Here is a 20,824-nt window from a genome sequence, read left to right as displayed (position 1 = left end):
GAATTCATATGTTGAGGTTTAAACTCAATCAGCAAAGGTAATTATTTAACAAATGCAAAGAAACACACGTCGGGCAAAGTTTTCCCACATAAAAAAGTCGGAACTTGTATAAAATGTTTTACAGTCCCCTGTCCTGTCACGTTCGTCAAAAGTCTTGTCAATTTTGCTGAAAATCAAAGTGGTTAGAGTTGCAGTTAATCGTATTCAACATGACCAGAAAAGGCAGGCCTGTAATACGATTATCATGCATGAGTACTTAGCTTTAAAGAGGACGACTCCGCAACCGCCGTCAGATGTCCTCGATCACCTTCGCCAGCATAAGTCGCAATTGGCCAGTAACGAGTTTGTCCTGCTTGTCCTTTGACTAGCTCCGCCGTGGGTACCATCATATCGAAATCGGAGTTCCATTACGCTACACAACCCGGCCGCTAGGTACGCTCCAGTTGCTCCGAATTTTCCGACGACAGGAAGCATTCGATCATTCGGTTCCGTCTGGATTTATTCTTCAAAACTGTGGCACTGTAAATATTCTTCAAATAACTAATAAAGAACTATTAATATTTCCAGACACCACTCGGCAAAGATCAATGTGTAACATCTTTGACTGGCGCTAGTATGGGGAACAAATGCTCCCCTGCTCTTTCCGTATTGGTAAAGTGCATTACAAGCCCTCCGACCGTCCCATGCTTTCCATGGGGGCAAGGTCCCAGCCGTGCGGAGGGGAAAACCAAATAAAATGAAATTTAAAAGTAAAAAATAGTTTAAATTCTTGCAAATAAAATAAAAAATAATAATTTGGATTTTTTTTTAAATTCATAAATAAAAGCATTTGATAATTTAAATGCAACGCGTACTCGATGATCCTCGCTGTGTGTCATACAGAAAAATTGAAACACGAAATTTGTATTATTTTCATCTCAAAATTGCTCTTACCTAAAATATGATTTCAAAAATGCTTCAAAGTTATCAGATTTTCTGTATTCTATGATGATAACAAAAATTTAAGCATTTAAAAATTAAAAAAAATCTATAAATTTAAGAACTCTACAGTTCTTTTTTTTCTAAAGAGGTCCACAATTTGAATTTAGGAATTTATGAATAGTTTTTAATTTTCAATTACTTTTTTTTTGAGAATTTATTCTTAGATTTTGGGAGCTTAGAATTTTAGATTTTTTTAATTTTCTAATTATTGGATTGAACAACTATACAAATCACAAAAAATTTAGTTTTAGAACTTTTGAAATATTATGTGTTGTATGTTGGAGCATTCATTTTTGATTATTTTGATATTTTTATTTATTCCTCGAAAATGTTTAAATTTAGAAAACAATGTCTTTCTACGGGTTAAATCCCATCTGAAATCATAGGCGGAAAGCCAGCTTCTGTTACGTGCGATCAAGCTCATTTCCGGGATTTGGCCACAGTTCGCCCACCTGAACACCCCCCAATAATCATTTTTTTTCATCCGAATGTCTAAATCTTCGGGAAAAGGTTGAAATATGGTTCACAAGATTAAAAATGGAATTTATCCAGTATAAAATAAACAATAAATAATGTTAATAACACAACCCATAAACTCAAAAGAAATTAAACATTCAGAGCATGTAGCAGATGTTTATAATGAGTTGAGTATAAGAATAAATTTGTTTATAAAGTCTTCAACAATAATAATTTCTTCTTGAAGATTATTTCGACGATTCTTAGTTATGGAGCAACATTTGAAAGGGGCGATACGACATTGCTCTTACGACCTTTCATTACACGCGTTTAAATGGGACGAAAGGCCGTAAGAGCAATGTCGTACCGGCCCTTTCAAATGTTGCTCCAGATATAGAAATTACAAACAAACATTTTCGGTAGAAAATTAAATTTTGTTTCACTAACTTCTATGAAATCGAAGTTTTTGCACTAAAAAAGATAAATTATCGTAATTCCTAAGAATATTTTTCTTTGTAACATGAAAGTTAACTATTTTATTTATCAAAATTGCCATCCGCGCGAAATCCGCGCCTGAGCAAATTTAGCCAGCAAATCCGCGCCAAATCCGCGCTATCCGCGCGAAACGCGCCATCCGCGCGATCCGCGCCGTCCGTAACAACCCTGGAAATGTTATTCAAATTTAACTTTTAGTACCTTTCTGCGCTGCGATAACTCTAGCATGCTTACTGGCGAGCTGGTATTCGTCCAATTTGTGAGCTGGCTCGGCATTTTAATACGATTTACATCTGCGTGACGAAACGGCGGTCCCGCGATTACATAAGTTTTCAGTCAGTCTAGAAGCCTGCATTCGATCGCTGCACCCCACATAAACCACATAATTTCACAGTTCAGTGCCACACACGGTTTGAACGATCAGGTTTACCTTGATGCGCGCCGTTCGAGGGCTTCAACCAAAATTCCAAAGGCCAGGTTTCAGCTCCTAACTTTACTTACCGTGTTGACAAATTCGGCAATATCCGGCGAGATGAGGTAGTTCCCTTCGCACCAGTCCACCGGCGAGCTGCCCCGCTCCAGATGTTCCCAGGTCATCGTTGCGCCGTTTTTCGCTCGACCTGCTGCGAATGGGTAGACTGACTGACTGTGACTAAGGTCGACACGTGGTGCCGCGGCCCGGTTCTAGCTGAAACTGATGCGGCTGCTGATGCTGGCAAGCTAAACGAAACCGAGAGACAAACAAACAAAGCAAAAGAATGATTTATGGAAATGGCTCGTCGCACACTCCCACGGTCACCATCGGATGGAAGACAATGGGAAATTGGGCCCGAGAGGGGTTGGTCATTCATATCGAGAGGTAGAGTAGTTCGTGGAAGGGGGGCTGAAAGTGCGATGGCATTTGAGGTATGTTTCTTGGAGATGAATTGGCTTTGCCGCCGTGGTTTTGGGTCAGAGCTTTTCGTTTGAAATGGATCTATTTTGGCTAAAATGAAAGTCTTTTAAATACTTCATGTATTCAAGATTTATTTGTTTACTCCATAAAATAAATAAAAGAATCAGCCAAATTAAAACGATGCCATCCCCTCCCACTAATATTACACACAAGATCCTCTGTAATTACTCTTAGCATTAAGAACAATGTAATTACAAAAGCCGACTCGGTCCTAACCAGGTCCCAGTACCGAAAAGTACCTCATAAAAATAATTTTATGGAAAAAAAACGATGCCACAATAAACTGGTTCTGGCTAAATTTTATCAATTTTCCTAATTTCCAGAGTTTTTTTTAAGGTCCTATAAGCTATTGTATTTCATATGTTTATAGATGGGTAGAGGACCCGGTTTTCGCCCACCTACTGGATTTAATCTGTATTTAGCAAACTTCTACCATTTTTTGGTTGAATTTATTATGCAGGTTTACATATTCATTAATTTCTAGCTCTAATTGAAACTTTCCTAATGAACTTCTATTGAGCAATTCTCTACGAAATCGGTCTTTTTTCTTCAATTTTAATTTTTGTATTTTTTAATCCGACTGAAACTTTTTTGTTGCCCAAAGAAGCCATTTTGCATCATTAGTTTGTCCATATAATTTTCCATACAAATCTGGCAGCTGTCCATACAAAAATGATGTATGAAAATTCAAAAATCTGTATCTTTTGAAGGAATATTTTGATCGATTTGGTGTCTTCGGCAAAGTTGTTGGTATGGATACGGACTACACTGGAAAAAAAAGGATACACGGTAAAAAAAATTGGTGATTTTTTTATTTAACTTTTTAAAACTAAAACTTGATTTGCAAAAACACACTATTTTTATTTTTTTTTAATTTTTTGATATGTTTTAGAGGACATTAAATGCCAACTTTTCAGAAATTTCCAGGTTGTGCAAAAAATCATTGAGCGAGTTATGAATTTTTGAATCAATACTGATTTTTTTAAAAAAATCGAAATTTTGGTCGCAAAAATTTTTCAACTTCATTTTTCGATGTAAAATCAAATTTGCAATCAAAAAGTACTTTACTGAAATTTTGATAAAGTGCACCGTTTTCAAGTTAAATCCATATTTAGGTGACTTTTTTGAAAATAGTCGAAGTTTTTCATTTTTTTTAAATTGGTGCTCATGTTTGCCCACTTTTGAAAAAATATTTTTGAAAAGCTGAGAAAATTCTCTATATTTTTCTTCTTTGGACTTTGTTGATACGACCTTTAGTTGCTGAGATATTGCAATGCAAAGGTTTAAAAACAGGAAAATTGATGTTTTCTAAGTCTCACCCAAACAGCCCACCATTTTTCAATGTCGATATCTCAGCAACTAATGGTCCGATTTTCAATGTTAAAATATGAAATATTTGTGAAATTTTCCGATCTTTTCGAAAACAATATTTTCAAAATTTTCAAATCAAGACTAACATTTCAAAAGGGCCAAACATTCAATAATACGCCCTGTTTGGGTGAGACTTAGAAAACATCAATTTTCCTGTTTTTAAACCTTTGCATTGCAATATCTCAGCAACTAAAGGTCGTATCAACAAAATTCGAAGAAGCAAAATATAAAGAATTTTCTCAGCTTTTCAAAAATATTTTTTTCAAAAGTGGGCAAACATGTGCATTAATATAAAAAAAATGAAAAACTTCGACTATTTTCAAAAAAGTCACCTAAATATGGATTTAACTTGAAAACGGTGCATTTTACCAAAATTTCAGTAAAGTACCTTTTGATTGCAAATTTGATTTTACATCGAAAAATGAAGTTGAAAAAAATTTGCGACCAATATTTCGATTTTTTGAAAAAATCAGTATTGATTCAAAAATTCACCCAAACGGCAGTTGCATGATTGTGATGCATGGCGGCATGAAAGTATATCAGAATCTGCATGAAATCTGTCCTCATGCATTTTTTGCGATATACCGACAATTATCGACATTACCGACGGCTGATTGATAAATATTGCAAAAAAAATATCTACAGAACGAGGATTGAACCATCAACTTCTTGGTTGTTGATCCGACACGCTACCACCGCGCCATGGACGCTTGATGTATTGAGAGGGAATGAGCACCAACATATTCTTCTCTTTGAAGTTTTGCGCCAGCATTATATGTGTTGGTGAGAACTGCAGGTCGCTGACATGTTTACACACGGGCAAAAATGAAATACGGGCTTGCTGCAAAAAATGTTATAAAATGTAACATTTTTTGCAGCAAATCCACTGTTGCAGATTTTGATATATATTTTTCATTTGGGTGTCATAACTCGCTCAATGATTTTTTGCACAACCTGGAAATTTCTGAAAAGTTTGCATTTTATGTCCTCTAAAACATATCAAAAAATTAAAAAATTAAAAATAGTGTTTTTTTGCAAATTGAGTTTTAGTGATAAAAAGTTAAATAAAAAATCACCAAAATTTTTTTACCTTTTATCATTTTTTCCCAGTGTAGTCCATATCCATACCAACAACTTTGCCGAAAACACCAAAACGATCAAAAAATTCCTTCAAAAGATACAGATTTTTGAATTTTCATATATCAATTTTGTATGGACAGCTGCCAAATTTGTATGGAAAATTATATGGACAAACTAATGATGCAAAATAACTTCTTTGGGCATACCGAAGGCACCAAAAAAGTTTCAGTCGGATTAAAAAATACAAAAAAAATCGAATGACCGGAATTCTAGAGAACTGCTCATTGTTTATCAAGTTTTTATAAGCACTTAAAAAAAGTCTTTTTAGAGCCGCCATATTTTTGTCAATTTCGACTACAGCGGGTAATAATGTTAATAAAGGGAAACAACTTATTTTGTCCGAAAATAATGTAAAAGAATAATTCATTGCTTCGCTGAATTTCATGAAAATCTAGTGATTTAGCTGTTTTAAAAGTTTATCAAAGGTTATTTCAATAAAATAAAGTGGGCGATTTCTGGGGTCATGGAAAAAACATGAGATCCAATTTTCGCCCAGGGCGAAATCTAGTATTGTGTTTTCAGATTTTATAGAACCAGTTTTCGTTCCATAAAAACTTATATAATCGCAGCTAAATGTGCTTGAAACATATTTGGAAAATTCTAGATTATTTTTAAAGATTAATTAATCATTTTATTTTATTTCATTCATTAGGGTGTTTTGGTGAAAACATCAGTTCAAAAATTAACCTAAGCTGAGATATAGGACACCTAGTTGAAACGTGGTAAGAGTTTACTGGTACATAGGAGAACAAATTGAGCAGAAGATGGAAAAGTAGTAACACAATATCCTTCAAAATAGCACATGTGCTTTAATATTTTTATTTTAGAGGTACTCGAAGTTTTCTATTGAGTCAATTCGGGAGCGAATGGCCCATGGGGTTAAAGTTCCCCTAATAAATTCAACAACAGCATGGAGCTAATTGTAATTGTGTGCCCTTATCTTGGGTGAATAAGGACACATGAGTTCTATCAGAATTTTTTATTTAGTCATATTTTATATGAGTGAAAACATGTTTTGAGCTTCGGGAACATGTTGTGTATCAATAGGAGACCTTATTTGCTTAGCTTTGTGCCATAATTTCATCTCATTTCTTGATTTTTGTCGTTGGCGAAACTGGATTTAGGGGGGCGAAAATAGGCACTTCAGAGCACTTTATTAAAACGCAAAATTTTAACAAAAAAGAACTCGTAAACGATAAAAACCTTGTGGAAACTTAAAATATAGTTTATCAACGTTCTACAACAAAGAGCTTCAAAACCATAAATTATCATTAAATTCACGTCAAATTTCCTAGATTCCCACTATAAAGTGGGCGATTTCTGGGTCCTCTACCCTAGGATCTCCTAAAAAAAACTCTAGATCTATTCTTTTTTTTTTTGCTTTTACATTTGTTTTTGAAAAGATAAGCGGTTTTATAACTCATATCGCGGGTTAGTTTTCAAAAGGTACTAAGCGCAAGTTGTAAACGATTCCGCTTTTCGATCAGTTCTCGATCAATTTACGAATAATCAAATTTAAAAATGCTTTAAATTGTTCATTTGCACGTCCTTGAAATGCTGTTTACTGAGAAACAATGCAAATTTGATTTGTTTAAAAAAAATCAAAAAAGTGTCGGGGGTCCGATGGCTGTTACAGTGTTGCAAATGAGTGATAGAAAAGCTATCAATAGATTATCTCTGCACCAAAAATCGTGCTTTCCATTTCATTAGGGCACAAAACATTTGTAAACAAGAGTGTATCCCTCTCACACCTTATGCTAACTGTCATTTGAGTGAAAGGGATACACTATTGTTTACAAAAGTTTTGTGCCCTTTTGAAATGTTAGGCTCCAAATATTCGAGAGTATAGCCGCCGTCACTATAGCTTGTGAGATCTCTTCTTGTGTCTCGTGATTCCCAGCGATGTCATTCTCTCTCTATCACTCCTTCCCTTTTCCTCGACTATGTGCTCTCACCTCAGTCTCTCAATCTCTCCGAAAAGCTTTTGTGGTTAAACGCTGTTGCGGTAGGATGATCGTGGAAGCGGGAATGAGAGAGTAAAGGAAAATGTCAATCGCGAGTGGGTAAACACGAAAACGTGTTCGGCTATGTTCGGCGCTGAGAGTTTCAATGAGGAGAGAAGAGCAGTTGTATCTGAGGCATGATTATTCTGGCGGGATAATTGTAGTTGCTGAGAGCTGATATTTTGATATTTTAACAACCCTGGCTGTTACGGTGTATTGCAAACTAACCAGAGACCTTCAGGAGGTAATTTGGAGTAACTACACAGCAAAAAATTTCTGTGTAAAATCGCATGCAAAAGCATGCACATCACCTTTGTGAGAAAAAGCATGTAATATTGTATGAGAAAACGTGTACACAAAAAGCAGGCACCGAAGAAAAAAAATCAGGTCTGCTTACCCCAAAAATAACATCAATCCAGCGATAGTCATATTCAGATTACTAAGTCCGCGCCCCAACCCACTCGGCTATCTCGCCGCAATAAAAATAGTTGGATCAATGCCAATTAGGTTTTACACCGTGACGTCATTTGACAGCTCGCGTGCACTGTTTACATAGACTTAGTCGTGCTCGAACGAAAAGTGCTGGGTATTTTTTTTTATTCAAAGTCGGTCGAAATTTCAAAGCGAAGCGGTTTGTAAATTGTAAGTAAATTTATTTGTATGATTTCAAGTTTTTTTTTTTAAATAATTTGCAGGAAATCGAAGACGAAGTGGGCGGCAAACTTGTTTACATGACCTAGCAGCTGCTCGCTGAACCCGAACGAAAACGAAGCCGTGCTGCTGGCGGAGATGGTCAAGCAATGCCTCGTTCCGACGCTCAAGCAAAGCCCTGGAATGACCTACTGGGAACCGACCACCAAGGACATGCAAATCCCGGAAAACTACCGCACCGTCTTTCGACCGCTTATGCTCCAGCTCCAGCTCCCGAGGACGTGGTCAAGTTCAACCTCGAGCGCTGCAACCTCGCCCTCCTCCACCAACAAAACACCGGCAGATTCTTCATCGTCCTGTTTGAGAAGAAAAAGAAGCTGCTCTCGGAGGTTTTCCACCAGAAACCGCCGTCGAAGACCTGCGAAGCGGAACCACCCCAAAAGAAGCTAAAACGCTACCACCGCAACCCGCTCAACCTCCTGACTCGGTGCCGCGAAGACAAAAAGAAGAACACTTACTGGCCCAGGAGGGTCTCCAGATTGTTAACGGATGTATCGGCGCAGGATGGAGCACGCGTATTTTAAAGGACGACTTGATCAAGCTGCTGTTTAAAAACGATCCGGAGAAGCCGCCGGAAATCGAAGGGCTGGGCGAGGAAGGAGTTGGAACTGTGCAGATGTGTGTCGGAGTTTCGGCGGATCCGTTTGCGGTGCGGAACTATTATCCTCCTCGTGAGCAATTCTTGCCGTGGGCCTGACGGAAAAGGACAGTTTGTCCTTGGTCCAAACTAGTACCAATAATTAGGATAAAGCTTCGATTTCTTAGAAGTTGTTAATGAAATAAAATTAAATTCAAGAGTTTTTTTTAATAGGTCCTAGAAACATATGAAACACAATAACTTATAGGACCTTTAAAAAAAATCTAGAATTTTCTTCCGAAAATATTTGCTAGTATTTTCTTAATAAGAAACGTCGAAAAAATCTGCAAGAAGAAATGTTGAGGATTTCTCAATCAAATGTATTACTACACTCAACGCATTTTTAAACATCTGCTTACTGACTCTAAAAAAAATAATTTCTTTTGAGTTTTGATAATTTTTAACCATATTTATTGTTAGCTTTATACTGGAGACATTCCATTTTTAATCTTGTGAATCATATTTCAAACTTTAGAATGTAACAAAAATGATTATTTGAGTTTGATTGGGTGGGCGTGCTGTGCTCAAATCCCAAATATGAGCTTGATTGGACGTAACTGAAGCTGCCTTAAAATTTTTATGGGTTTTAACCCGTACTAAGATTTTTTTTCTAAATCGAAAAATTCTTGGGTTAAAAAATAATAGATCAAAACATAAAAAATTAAAGCTCTAGAGTTCAAAATTCAAAAATGAAGAAACTCCAAAATTCAAAACTATCCAAAAATTTAAAAAAAAACCTACATTCCTAAATTCATAATTTAAAAAAATATCTACATTCAAGACTCCAAAAATTTAGGAAAAATAATTCTAATTAATACAAGAATTTATAAAATCAAAATTTAAAAATTCAAAACAAATGAAAATTAAAAACAATGAAGTGAACAAAAAAATAATAATTCCTTAATTCTCAAAGGCTAACATGTTTAAACGCTTAAATGTTTGAATGCTTAATTTCTGAAATCCTTAAATTCTTATATTATTAAATTCTTACATTTCTTAATTCTTTAATTCCGTCATTCCTTGATTCTTAAATTCCTTGATTTCTTAATTTCCTAATTCTTAAGTTCAACCTCTTGAAAAAAAAGAACTGCCGAATTCTTAAATTCTGGACATACCAAAAATAAAAAAAAATGTAAAATTCTTAAATGCTTTCATTTTTTTCACCACCTTAGATTACAGAAAATCTAATAACTTTGGAGTCATATTTTAGGTTACAAAAATTTTGAGAAGAAAATAATACAAGTTTCGTGTTTCGATTTTTCTGAGTGACTCTTTGGGGAGTATCATCGAGTACGAAGTGTATTTAATTTTTTTAAATAGATTTATAAATTTTTAAGATTTTCAAAATCATATATTTTATATTGATTTAACCTGTTTAATTTTTTTTTATTTAATTTTATTTACTTTTATATTAAAATTTCTAAATGCTTTAATTTCTATTTTGGACTTCTCTCTTTCTTAGCCAAAATTATTGTTACCGTAATCTGGGGTGAATCGGGACTACAGTCTGAATAGGGACAGCAGTTTTTAGAGCACTTAAAGCTTTTAAATTTGGAAATGGATGTACACATCTTGTTGGCCAGAGTCTGTTCTAACCGAAACCAACCAGAAAAATCAAAATATTGTGCTCTAACATGGTTAAAACTGCTGTCCCAATTCGCCCCATGTGTCCCGATTGACCCCAGTTTACGGTATGGATTTTCCTTCTGGTTCACTTCATCCGAGCGAAAATAAATTTGTTGCGTTTCATGATTTTAAAATTGTATTAATTGAATACAACTTTATTTAAACGTTCGTGATTTTTGCGTTCCTTCCGTAGAACGTGTTTAATTTTTGTTCTTGAACTTTTTTTTTTATCCCAGAAAAAAAAATTATGAAACTCTGTGTTTGTCGCGTATTTTTTATTATATGGCGCGGATTTTTTTTTTTGGCTTCTCCTAAACAACCCTGTTAATAATCTAGCTGTTGTGAATGCGGTTGGGAGGAGGGACAGGCGGGACGGAAAGAGAAGAAACAATGTGCTAGTAACTAACTAAACTATTTAATTCCACTAAAAATATGTAGCACGAACACTAAGCACAATGTTGTTCCTTCTGCTGCTGGTGATGGAGTGACGGATGTTGTTGTTGGTTCGCGCTGCAGCTCAGCTGTCACCGTGCACAGTCAGGGTGGTGCAGAACGGGTGACGCCAATCCTGGCGCGCAGTGTTGCCAAGACATGACAGCTCTCCCCTCTGTTGTGGTGAACTTCTGGTTCCGCTCATCGGTTCCGGTAGAAGCTTCCGTAGGATGAGGGCTTTGAACGACATCGGCAGTCCGACCGCAGGTACCGGGAACGTCCGGTGCAAGCTCGTATCCGAATTCTTGAAGATGCCGGCCAATCCGGCGGAAGTTGCCCTTCGAGCAGTAGCAGGTGCTGGGCACGTCCAGCGGTTGTTGCTCCGTGAGCAGTAGTAGTAGCAGTAGTTGGTTGTAGTTGTTGCTGGGCACATCCAGCGCAGGTTCGCTCCATGAGCGGTTGGAGATTGGTTGGCGCAGCTGCCTCTCCGCAAAAAGAATTACCGGGCACGTCCGGCAGAAGTTGCTCCATGAGCACTTGAAGGGTTTCGTATAACCTTCGCAGTTGCTGGGCACGTCCAGCGCAGGTTCGCTCCGTGAGCGGTTGAAGGTTAACTTCGCAAATTGCTGGGCAAGTCCAGCGCAGATTGCTCCTCGAGCGTTTGGAGATGGCGCAGCTGCCACTCCGCAGAATGCTGGGAACGTCCAGCGAAAGTTGCTCCTAGAGCAGTTGAAGGTGGCGCAGATGCCGCTTCGCAGTTGCTGGGAAGATCCAGCGCAGGTTGCTCCATGAGCAGTAGGAGTAGGCGCAGGTGCCCCTCCGCAGATTGGTCCTGCTGACCGCACGCAAGTACCTCTTCGAATCGACGACGAACCAGGGCCATGTGAAATGATCGCCATCAGAATTCACATCAATCGTCGTCTCCCTTAGCACGAAACTTACCAGACAAGTTCTGGTTGAAACGGACGTCGGGCGCGGAGTGTGATTCGACTGCAGCAAGCCCTTGACCACCGAAGCTCGCCCCTCCTCGACGCGCAGAATCGTACTGACCCGTGTCCGCTCGTAGCCGGAAAGATTACCTCGGCGAATTGCACGGCTTCCCTCCGATTTGATGGCCTCGTCTTGCAGCGCACACGCACGTATCCTTCCTTCGTTTTGCAGCAGCTCCACGTCGACACAGTTTGATTCGCGCCTTCGCTCCTGTACCGGGAACTCGCCTTCCCGTCGCTCGCTTTTATGACTCGATGTTCCGAGCTTGAACTTTCCCGAGTGTCGGATGTTGTCCCGCTTGGGCTCCACCGCAACGTTGAAATGCCGGAACGTATTTTCCGGACGGCAATCCAGCCGATCGCATGTTGTGGCTGGTTCGAATGGTTCGTATGGGAACGCAGCAGGCGGCGCATGTTCCGCGTCTTGGTTCGGCATCAGAGAAACCTCGAAAATGAGGTTAGCTCCAACTTCCGGCAGAAATCCGCAATTTCCGGAAAAATCCACTTCCTCGTCGCCAACTGTTGTGAATGCGGTTGGGAGGAGGGACAGGCGGGACGGAAAGAGAAGAAACAATGTGCTAGTAACTAACTAAACTATTTAATTCCACTAATAATATGTAGCACGAACACTAAGCACAATGTTGTTCCTTCTGCTGCTGGTGATGGAGTGACGGATGTTGTTGTTGGTTCGCGCTGCAGCTCAGCTGTCACCGTGCACAGTCAGGGTGGTGCAGAACGGGTGACGCCAATCCTGGCGCGCAGTGTTGCCAAGACATGACACTAGCAGCACATCCTTGACGACATGCACGGAAAACCAGCATTAGTCTTTAAAGACTTATTTTTAGCCTTTTTTGAAGTTCGGTCAGTATTGTCAGAAAAAGGCCTAAAAATTAGTCTTTTTTTGGGCCTAAATTTTAGGCTTTTTTTAGAACTTAGTGCAAAACTTAGAAAAAGACTAAATTTAAGGCTTTTCTGTACTATAAACTTTGGTTCACGATTTGACATGTCAAATCAGAAAAAGTTGAAAGTTGCCGGTGGTGGTTGCTGTTCGTCGGACGGGGAAGGATTCTGGCCAGTTTGCAGGTAAGTTTTTGTGTTTTTCCTGCCGGAAGGTTCGGCCGGAAGGTTCGGCCGGAGTGAGACGGCGGCCGAACGAAATGTCTGCTGTCTACCGGGTTCCCAAATTCTGGTTCTCGGTACGGTGGAGGAGGACGGGAAGGCGTGTTTTTTTTGCAGATGCAGGAGGGAAGCAACTTTTTTTGTGGACGGCGTGGACGTGTGGACAGAAAATGGACGTGTGGACAGAAAATCTCGGAATCAATCCGCCGGGGATTGAAATCCAAAGTGGAAGCGAAAAAGAGCAACGAAGCGGGAGTGGACAACCGACGGTGGCGGTGAAAATGATGATGGTGGTGGTGGTGGTGGTTGTGTTTGTGTTTGTGAATGAGTGTTTATGAGTGGTGTGTGTGTGTGTGTTTGTGTGGGTTCAAAAATTCAAAAATTCAGAAATTCAAAAATTTAAAAATTTAGAAATTCAAAAACTCAAAAATTCAGAAATTCAGAAATTTAACAATTCAAAAATTCAAAAATTCAAAAATTTAAAAATTCAAAAATTCCAAAATTCAAAAATTCAGAAACACAAAAATTAAAAAAATTCTAAAATTCAAAAATTCTAAAATTCAAAAGTTCAAAAATTCTAAAATTCAATTCAAAATTCTAAAATTCTAAAATTATAAAATTCAAAAATTCAAAAATTCTAAAATTCTAAAATTCTAAAATTCTAAAATTCTATAATTCTAAAATTCTAAAATTCTAAAATTCTAAAATTCTAAAATTCTAAAATTCTAAAATTCTAAAATTCTAAAATTCTAAAATTCTAAAATTCTAAAATTCTAAAATTCTAAAATTCTAAAATTCTAAAATTCTAAAATTCTAAAATTCTAAAATTCTAAAATTCTAAAATTCTAAAATTCTAAAATTCTAAAATTCTAAAATTCTAAAATTCTAAAATTCTAAAATTTTAAATTTCTAAAATTCTAAAATTCTAAAATTCTAAAATTCTAAAATTCTAAAATTCTAAAATTCAAAAATTCAAAAATTCAAAAATTCAAAATTCAAAATTCAAAATTCAAAATTCAATATTCAAAATTCAAAATTCAAAATTCAAAATTCAAAATTCAAAATTCAAAATTCAAAATTCAAAATTCAAAATTCAAAATTCAAAATTCAAAATTTAAAATTCAAAATTCAAAATTCAAAATTCAAAATTCAAAATTCAAAATTCAAAATTCAAAATTCAAAATTCAATATTCAAAATTCAAAATTCAAAATTCAAAATTCAAAATTCAAAATTCAAAATTCAAAATTCAAAATTCAAAATTCAAAATTCAAAATTCAAAATTCAAAATTCAAAATTCAAAATTCAAAATTCAAAATTCAAAATTCAAAATTCAAAATTCAAAATTCAAAATTCAAAATTCAAAATTCAAAATTCAAAATTCAAAATTCAAAATTCAAAATTCTAAAATTCTAAAATTCTAAAATTCTAAAATTCTAATATTCTAAAATTCTAAAACTCTAAAACTCTAAAATTCTAAAATTCTAAAATTCTAAAATTTTAAATTCTTTAATTCTTAAAATCTTAATTCTTAAAATAAAATTCTTAAATTCTTAAATTCTTAAATTCTTAAATTCTTAAATTCTTAAATTCTTAAATTCTTAAATTCTTAAATTCTTAAATTCTTAAATTCTTAAATTCTTAAATTCTTAAATTCTTAAATTCTTAAATTCTTAAATTCTTAAATTCTTAAATTCTTAAATTCTTAAATTCTTAAATTCTTAAATTCTTAAATTCTTAAATTCTTAAATTCTTAAATTCTTAAATTCTTAAATTCTTAAATTCTTAAATTCTTAAATTCTTAAATTCTTAAATTCTTAAATTCTTAAATTCTTAAATTCTTAAATTCTTAAATTCTTAAATTGTTAAATTCTTAAATTCTTAAATTCTTAAATTCTTAAATTCTTAAATTCTTAAATTCTTAAATTCTTAAATTCTTAAATTCTTAAATTCTTAAATTCTTAAATTCTTAAATTCTTAAATTCTTAAATTCTTAAATTCTTAAATTCTTAAATTCTTAAATTCTTAAATTCTTAAATTCTTAAATTCTTAAATTCTTAAATTCTTAAATTCTTAAATTCTTAAATTCTTAAATTCTTAAATTCTTAAATTCTTAAATTCTTAAATTCTTAAATTCTTAAATTCTTAAATTCTTAAATTCTTAAATTCTTAAATTCTTAAATTCTTAAATTCTTAAATTCTTAAATTCTTAAATTCTTAAATTCTTAAATTCTTAAATTCTTAAATTCTTAAATTCTTAAATTCTTAAATTCTTAAATTCTTAAATTCTTAAATTCTTAAATTCTTAAATTCTTAAATTCTTAAATTCTTAAATTCTTAAATTCTTAAATTCTTAAATTCTTAAATTCTTAAATTCTTAAATTCTTAAATTCTTAAATTCTTAAATTCTTAAATTCTTAAATTCTTAAATTCTTAAATTCTTAAATTCTTAAATTCTTAAATTCTTAAATTCTTAAATTCTTAAATTCTTAAATTCTTAAATTCTTAAATTCTTAAATTCTTAAATTCTTAAATTCTTAAATTCTTAAATTCTTAAATTCTTAAATTCTTAAATTCTTAAATTCTTAAATTCTTAAATTCTTAAATTCTTAAATTCTTAAATTCTTAAATTCTTAAATTCTTAAATTCTTAAATTCTTAAATTCTTAAATTCTTAAATTCTTAAATTCTTAAATTCTTAAATTCTTAAATTCTTAAATTCTTAAATTCTTAAATTCTTAAATTCTTAAATTCTTAAATTCTTAAATTCTTAAATTCTTAAATTCTTAAATTCTTAAATTCTTAAATTCTTAAATTCTTAAATTCTTAAATTCTTAAATTCTTAAATTCTTAAATTCTTAAATTCTTAAATTCTTAAATTCTTAAATTCTTAAATTCTTAAATTCTTAAATTCTTAAATTCTTAAATTCTTAAATTCTTAAATTCTTAAATTCTTAAATTCTTAAATTCTTAAATTCTTAAATTCTTAAATTCTTAAATTCTTAAATTCTTAAATTCTTAAATTCTTAAATTCTTAAATTCTTAAATTCTTAAATTCTTAAATTCTTAAATTCTTAAATTCTTAAATTCTTAAATTCTTAAATTCTTAAATTCTTAAATTCTTAAATTCTTAAATTCTTAAATTCTTAAATTCTTAAATTCTTAAATTCTTAAATTCTTAAATTCTTAAATTCTTAAATTCTTAAATTCTTAAATTCTTAAATTCTTAAATTCTTAAATTCTTAAATTCTTAAATTCTTAAATTCTTAAATTCTTAAATTCTTAAATTCTTAAATTCTTAAATTCTTAAATTCTTAAATTCTTAAATTCTTAAATTCTTAAATTCTTAAATTCTTAAATTCTTAAATTCTTAAATTCTTAAATTCTTAAATTCTTAAATTCTTAAATTCTTAAATTCTTAAATTCTTAAATTCTTAAATTCTTAAATTCTTAAATTCTTAAATTCTTAAATTCTTAAATTCTTAAATTCTTAAATTCTTAAATTCTTAAATTCTTAAATTCTTAAATTCTTAAATTCTTAAATTCTTAAATTCTTAAATTCTTAAATTCTTAAATTCTTAAATTCTTAAATTCTTAAATTCTTAAATTCTTAAATTCTTAAATTCTTAAATTCTTAAATTCTTAAATTCTTAAATTCTTAAATTCTTAAATTCTTAAATTCTTAAATTCTTAAATTCTTAAATTCTTAAATTCTTAAATTCTTAAATTCTTAAATTCTTAAATTCTTAAATTCTTAAATTCTTAAATTCTTAAATTCTTAAATTCTTAAATTCTTAAATTCTTAAATTCTTAAATTCTTAAATTCTTAAATTCTTAAATTCTTAAATTCTTAAATTCTTAAATTCTTAAATTCTTAAATTCTTAAATTCTTAAATTCTTAAATTCTTAAATTCTTAAATTCTTAAATTCTTAAATTCTTAAATTCTTAAATTCTTAAATTCTTAAATTCTTAAATTCTTAAATTCTTAAATTCTTAAATTCTTAAATTCTTAAATTCTTAAATTCTTAAATTCTTAAATTCTTAAATTCTTAAATTCTTAAATTCTTAAATTCTTAAATTCTTAAATTCTTAAATTCTTAAATTCTTAAATTCTTAAATTCTTAAATTCTTAAATTCTTAAATTCTTAAATTCTTAAATTCTTAAATTCTTAAATTCTTAAATTCTTAAATTCTTAAATTCTTAAATTCTTAAATTCTTAAATTCTTAAATTCTTAAATTCTTAAATTCTTAAATTCTTAAATTCTTAAATTCTTAAATTCTTAAATTCTTAAATTCTTAAATTCTTAAATTCTTAAATTCTTAAATTCTTAAATTCTTAAATTCTTAAATTCTTAAATTCTTAAATTCTTAAATTCTTAAATTCTTAAATTCTTAAATTCTTAAATTCTTAAATTCTTAAATTCTTAAATTCTTAAATTCTTAAATTCTTAAATTCTTAAATTCTTAAATTCTTAAATTCTTAAATTCTTAAATTCTTAAATTCTTAAATTCTTAAATTCTTAAATTCTTAAATTCTTAAATTCTTAAATTCTTAAATTCTTAAATTCTTAAATTCTTAAATTCTTAAATTCTTAAATTCTTAAATTCTTAAATTCTTAAATTCTTAAATTCTTAAATTCTTAAATTCTTAAATTCTTAAATTCTTAAATTCTTAAATTCTTAAATTCTTAAATTCTTAAATTCTTAAATTCTTAAATTCTTAAATTCTTAAATTCTTAAATTCTTAAATTCTTAAATTCTTAAATTCTTAAATTCTTAAATTCTTAAATTCTTAAATTCTTAAATTCTTAAATTCTTAAATTCTTAAATTCTTAAATTCTTAAATTCTTAAATTCTTAAATTCTTAAATTCTTAAATTCTTAAATTCTTAAATTCTTAAATTCTTAAATTCTTAAATTCTTAAATTCTTAAATTCTTAAATTCTTAAATTCTTAAATTCTTAAATTCTTAAATTCTTAAATTCTTAAATTCTTAAATTCTTAAATTCTTAAATTCTTAAATTCTTAAATTCTTAAATAAAATTTAACTATATTTTATTTTCTACCCTTAATTCCCGCCATTTTGATCCCCTAGGTTTTTCATGCATAAAATTAGTCTTAATAAAGTTCCGCCATTTTGGATTATGTCCGCTTTGATGCGCTCCCATTTCCTGCTAAAGCCTAAAAATTAGTCTTTTAACCTATAAATAAGTCTTTTTAGGCCTAAAACTAGTCTTAATAAGGTTCCGCCATTTTGGATTATGTCCGCTTTGATGCGCTCCCATTTCCTGCTAAAGCCTAAAAATTAGTCTTTTAAACCTATAAATAAGTCTTTTTAGGCCTAAAATTAGTCTTAATAAGGTTCCGCCATTTTGGATTATGTTCGCTTTGATCCGCTCCCATTTCCTGCAAAAGCCTAAAAATTAGTCTTTTAAACCTATAAATAAGTCTTTTTAGGCCTAAAAATAAGTCTTAATCAAGTTCCGCCATCTTTGATTATGTCCGCTTTGATCCCCTCCCATTTCCCGCAAAAGCCTAAAAATTAGTCTTTTAAACCTGTAAATAAGTCTTTTTAGGCCTAAAAATAAGTCTTAATCAAGTTCCGCCATCTTGGATTATGTCCGCTTTGATCCCCTCCCATTCCCTACAAAAGCCTAAAAATTAGTCTTTTAAACCTATAAATAAGTCTTTTTAGGCCTAAAAATAAGTCTTAATCAAGTTCCGCCATCTTTGATTATGTCCGCTTTGATCCCCTCCCATTTCCCGCAAAAGCCTAAAAATTAGTCTTTTAAACCTATAAATAAGTCTTTTTAGGCCTAAAAATAAGTCTTAATCAAGTTCCGCCATCTTGGATTATGTCCGCTTTGACCCCTCCATTTCCTGCAAAAGCCTAAAAATTAGTCTTTTAAACCTATAAATAAGTCTTTTTAGGCCTAAAAATAAGTCTTAATCAAGTTCCGCCATCTTTGATTATGTCCGCTTTGATCCCCTCCCATTCCCTGCAAAAGCCTAAAAATTAGTCTTTTAAACCTATAAATAAGTCTTTTTAGGCCTAAAAATAAGTCTTAATCAAGTTCCGCCATCTTGGATTATGTCCGCTTTGATCCCCTCCCATTCCCTGCAAAAGCCTAAAAATTAGTCTTTTGAACCTATAAATAAGTCTTTTTATGCCTAAAAATAAGTCTTAATCAAGTTCCGCCATCTTGGATTATGTCCGCTTTGATCCCCTCGCATTCTCGAAAAAGACTAAAATTTAGGCTTTTTGACGATAACATTAAGCCTAAAATTTAGCCTTTTTCGTACTAAAACGAAACTAGTCTTTTAAAGACTAACCCATCATTAGGCTTAAAAAGACTTAACACGGTTAGGTTCGATAAAGCCTAATTTTAAGTCTTAAAAGACTAATGTCGGCTTTGCGTGTGGTCCGCTAGACTGTAGTTGACCAGCACCCGAAGTACGGTCAATCCGAAATGCAAAAAGGTCTCCACCCTCCTGGACCAGTAAGTGTTCTTCTTTTTGTCTTCGCGGCACCGAGTCAGGAGGTTGAGCGGGTTGCGGTGGTAGCGTTTTAGCTTCTTTTGGGGTGGTTCCGCTTCGCAGGTCTTCGACGGCGGTTTCTGGTGGAAAACCTCCGAGAGCAGCTTCTTTTTCTTCTCAAACAGGACGATGAAGAATCTGCCGGTGTTTTGTTGGTGGAGGAGGGCGAGGTTGCAGCGCTCGAGGTTGAACTTGACCACGTCCTCGGGAGCTGGAGCTGGAGCATAAGCGGTCGAAAGACGGTGCGGTAGTTTTCCGGGATTTGCATGTCCTTGGTGGTCGGTTCCCAGTAGGTCATTCCAGGGCTTTGCTTGAGCGTCGGAACGAGGCATTGCTTGACCATCTCCGCCAGCAGCACGGCTTCGTTTTCGTTCGGGTTCAGCGAGCAGCTGCTAGGTCATGTAAACAAGTTTGCCGCCCACTTCGTCTTCGATTTCCTGCAAATTATTTAAAAAAAAAAACTTGAAATCATACAAATAAATTTACTTACAATTTACAAACCGCTTCGCTTTGAAATTTCGACCGACTTTGAATAAAAAAAAATACCCAGCACTTTTCGTTCGAACACGACTAAGTCTATGTAAACAGTGCACGCGAGCTGTCAAACAGAAAAACACGATTGAGGTTAGCCGCGACGGCGTAAAACCTAATGCAACAGTAGGTTTTCCGTACGTCGTATACTGTGTTAACTGCATACGATGTATGGGGAACCTACAGCTACATCGGTGAAGATCCAACTATTTCCATAGCGGCGAAATAGCCGAGTTGGTTGAGGCGCGGACTTGGTAATCTGACTATGATTCTCGCCGGATTGATGTTATTATTGGGGTGAGCAGACCTGATTTTTTTTTCTTCGGTACATGCTTTTTGTGTACACGTTTTCTCATACAATATTACATGCTTTTTTTTCACAAAGGTGATGTGCATGCTTTTGCATGCGATTTTACCATCGGATTTTTTGCTGTGTATTGTTCTACGAAAAAATTACCTTTCATATTTCATGACACATTCTGGCGTTGCAACGTCACGAAAATTTTCAATTTTGTTTAAAATATTTCTCGTATGTTATCAACACCTGTCACAAACTTAAATATTATTACGGATTCGGACTTAAATATTATTACGGATACGGAAGTTGTCACTTATTCCAAAATTGTCAAACTTACCCAATCCTGCAAGAATCTGTATGTAAAAATAGTCAAACTTTGTTGTAAATAACTACGAAGACAGTAATTTAGGGGATGAATAAAAAAATTATATCGATAGTTCCCGTAGTTTTGAAGATACAAAAATTTCTGTAACAGAAATCTGGGTGCAAAAGCTATGGTTGATGTGTAGCGTTAAGGTTAAACTTATAAAAATCGCCAGAAATCC

General features: G+C 32.8%; 3 protein-coding genes across 3 annotated transcripts in view; 1 reads left to right on the top strand and 2 right to left on the bottom strand.

Moving 5' to 3' along the window:
* LOC120428544 (alkaline ceramidase) overlaps positions 1–20,824 on the bottom strand; it is a 31,439-nt gene that overhangs the window by 9,606 nt on the left and 1,009 nt on the right. The window contains exon 2 of the mRNA XM_052709163.1: positions 2,434–2,652. Within this exon, the coding sequence (XP_052565123.1) occupies positions 2,434–2,529 (96 nt within the window). The 5' untranslated portion in view covers positions 2,530–2,652. The remainder of the gene's footprint in view (positions 1–2,433; positions 2,653–20,824) is intronic.
* On the top strand, positions 7,936–8,941 carry LOC120428545 (uncharacterized). Its single transcript, XM_039593578.2, has 2 exons — positions 7,936–8,032; positions 8,097–8,941. The coding sequence occupies exon 2, from the start codon at positions 8,202–8,204 to the stop codon at positions 8,634–8,636; it is 435 nt and encodes a 144-aa protein (XP_039449512.1). The 5' UTR covers positions 7,936–8,032; positions 8,097–8,201; the 3' UTR covers positions 8,637–8,941.
* On the bottom strand, positions 18,854–20,075 carry LOC120428533 (uncharacterized). The gene is made up of 2 exons (XM_052709165.1): positions 19,952–20,075; positions 18,854–19,887 (listed from the first exon to the last, which is right to left on the bottom strand). The coding sequence occupies exon 2, from the start codon at positions 19,780–19,782 to the stop codon at positions 19,315–19,317; it is 468 nt and encodes a 155-aa protein (XP_052565125.1). The 5' UTR covers positions 19,783–19,887; positions 19,952–20,075; the 3' UTR covers positions 18,854–19,314.

This window comes from Culex pipiens, chromosome 2 (genome assembly GCF_016801865.2).
Source record: "Culex pipiens pallens isolate TS chromosome 2, TS_CPP_V2, whole genome shotgun sequence".
NCBI classification, from domain to species: domain Eukaryota; kingdom Metazoa; phylum Arthropoda; class Insecta; order Diptera; family Culicidae; genus Culex; species Culex pipiens.
This window is presented reverse-complemented; position numbering and strand designations above follow the sequence as displayed.

Excerpts from the sequence above, each read along its gene's own strand:
- LOC120428533 (XM_052709165.1), bottom strand. The coding sequence starts at position 19,782 with ATGCCTCGTTCCGACGCTCAAGCAAAGCCCTGGAATGACCTACTGGGA.
- LOC120428545 (XM_039593578.2), top strand. The coding sequence starts at position 8,202 with ATGCCTCGTTCCGACGCTCAAGCAAAGCCCTGGAATGACCTACTGGGA.